The 1,984-nt window shown below is 40.6% G+C and overlaps 1 protein-coding gene across 1 annotated transcript; it reads right to left on the reverse strand.

Annotated features, from left to right (window-relative positions):
• Positions 1 to 531: 531 nt before the first annotated feature.
• Positions 532 to 1,491, reverse strand: LOC114098523 (olfactory receptor 56B1-like). Its single transcript, XM_027942779.2, has one exon. It carries the CDS (start codon positions 1,489 to 1,491, stop codon positions 532 to 534), a length of 960 nt encoding a protein of 319 aa, XP_027798580.2.
• Between the last annotated feature and the right edge of the window lie 493 nt (positions 1,492 to 1,984).

The raw sequence follows: 1,984 nt of genomic DNA on the forward strand, positions 1-1,984 counted from the left end.
TGGGAGAATTGATTCTTAGTGATGTGGGTGACTAAGGAAACTCACTGAAACTTAATATTGAAGTGTTATATACATATATATATATATATATATATATGTGTGTGTGTGTGTGTGTGTGTGTGTGTGTGTGTGTGTGTAGAGACAGGGTGGGAGGGAGAAAGTCAGAAACTCAAATATAAATAATAATTAGAGAAGTGCCAACTTCAGTTGCAGCTTCCTTTTTGTGGCAGTAGCAAAGAGGAAGGGTGGCACAGACAAAACAAACAAAGAAACAAAGCAGGAGAACATGACTGACAGATAAAAGAATAAAAAATAAAAGAATAAATGAGTTGGGGAAACCTATGGTTTAGGAAGGAAGACTAACTTAATTGACAGAGTCAGAAGTGGAAATGTGTTCACAATTATTTAGGTAAACAGATGAAAAATGGATCTGAAGGACATTCATTCACTCCTCCTTTCTCTTTAGAAGTCGAATATACAGTATAGAAGAAGCTAAAGTTCATGTAAACCAAGGAGAAGGTTTCTAGTGTCTTACTTCTTTCTTAAACCTAAGCAAAACACCTTCTGGAAGCCTTCTCTGAGTTCTCTGTTTCTAAGTGCATAAACAACAGGGCTGAGGGAAGGAGGGATAGTGTTGTGCAGCACTTTGAGTAGAACTGGATTCAAAGCATTCTTAGTCTCTGTCAGGTGAGTTACTGAAACCACTACAACAGCCGTGTAGAAGAAGAAGATGAGGATGAGATGGGAGCTGCAAGTGCTCAGAGCCTTGGAGACAGCTTCAGCAGAGTTCAGCCTAAAGATGAAGAGCAGAATCAGGGCATAGGTCAGTACAATAAGACTAAGATCACCACCCATTAGAAGCCATGCCACAACCAATTGACAAATACTATTGGGCCTCCTATCATCACAAGCCAGGCTTCTGACTCCAAGATTAGAGCACAGGCAATGTTCAATTTCATTCCTGGAACAATAATGATGCTGGGCTGCAAGTACAGGCACTGGAATGACAAACAAGCCATTTCTAAGCACCATGAACAGGGTAGCTTTGGTGATGAAGGAATTGGTGACAATCAATGGGTAGCGAAGAGGATGACAAATAGTTACATATCTATCAAAAGCCATGCAGAGGAAGACACCAGACTCCATGCCTAGAAAGCAGTGAATGGCATAAATTTGAGCAAAGCACTCTGGGAGGCTAATGGCCTTGGCATCAAACCAGAAGATGGCCAGGATCTTAGGCACAATGGTGGTGGACAGGCCCATGTCCACCACAGAGAGGATGCCCAGGAAAAGGTACATAGGCTGCTTCAGAGAAGAGTCCTGGTAGATGGTGGTGAGGATGAGGATATTTGCACCAATTGTGGAGAGATAGAGCAGTGCCAAAGGCAAGGAGAGCCAGTGCTGCCAGCTGTGAATGCCTGGGAATCCCATCAGAATGAACTCGGAGACCTGGAATTTGGAGCTATTGGAGCCCTTAAAAGATGCAGACATATTTTCCTAGGAGAAAAAAAAAGAGTGTTGCTATCTCTGTGCATAATTATTATCAAACATTATTTTTGAACTTTCTTCATACAGGCTGGGTCCATAACAAAATTAATTTTGTAGTTCATCTTACTGTAATTTAAGGTGAATAACAAGAAAGTTCCAGGATTTTATCCAAGGAAGGGAAGCTTAAAAGTCACAATTGTTTAAACTGAGATGCAGGTAAGTTTCAAAGCTCTTCCCTAGCATGCATGAGGCCCTGGGTTCTGTTCACATTACTGCCCCCACCCCAAAATAAGACAATTATAATGTTTAACTATATAGGGAAAATTCAACATAAATCTCAAATCTTCATTTGTATCATACTCAATTACCCCAAGCTGGAACCACCACATAAACAAGATTCTAGCTTTTCTCAAACTTCTTTCCTTTAGTTTTGGAAGCAAGTGGATGTGCTTGTTCTCTTCATATTTTCCCAATGTTTCTGACTGAAATGATTACC

This window comes from Marmota flaviventris, chromosome 9 (genome assembly GCF_047511675.1).
Source record: "Marmota flaviventris isolate mMarFla1 chromosome 9, mMarFla1.hap1, whole genome shotgun sequence".
In the NCBI taxonomy this organism is placed as follows: Eukaryota; Metazoa; Chordata; class Mammalia; order Rodentia; family Sciuridae; genus Marmota; species Marmota flaviventris.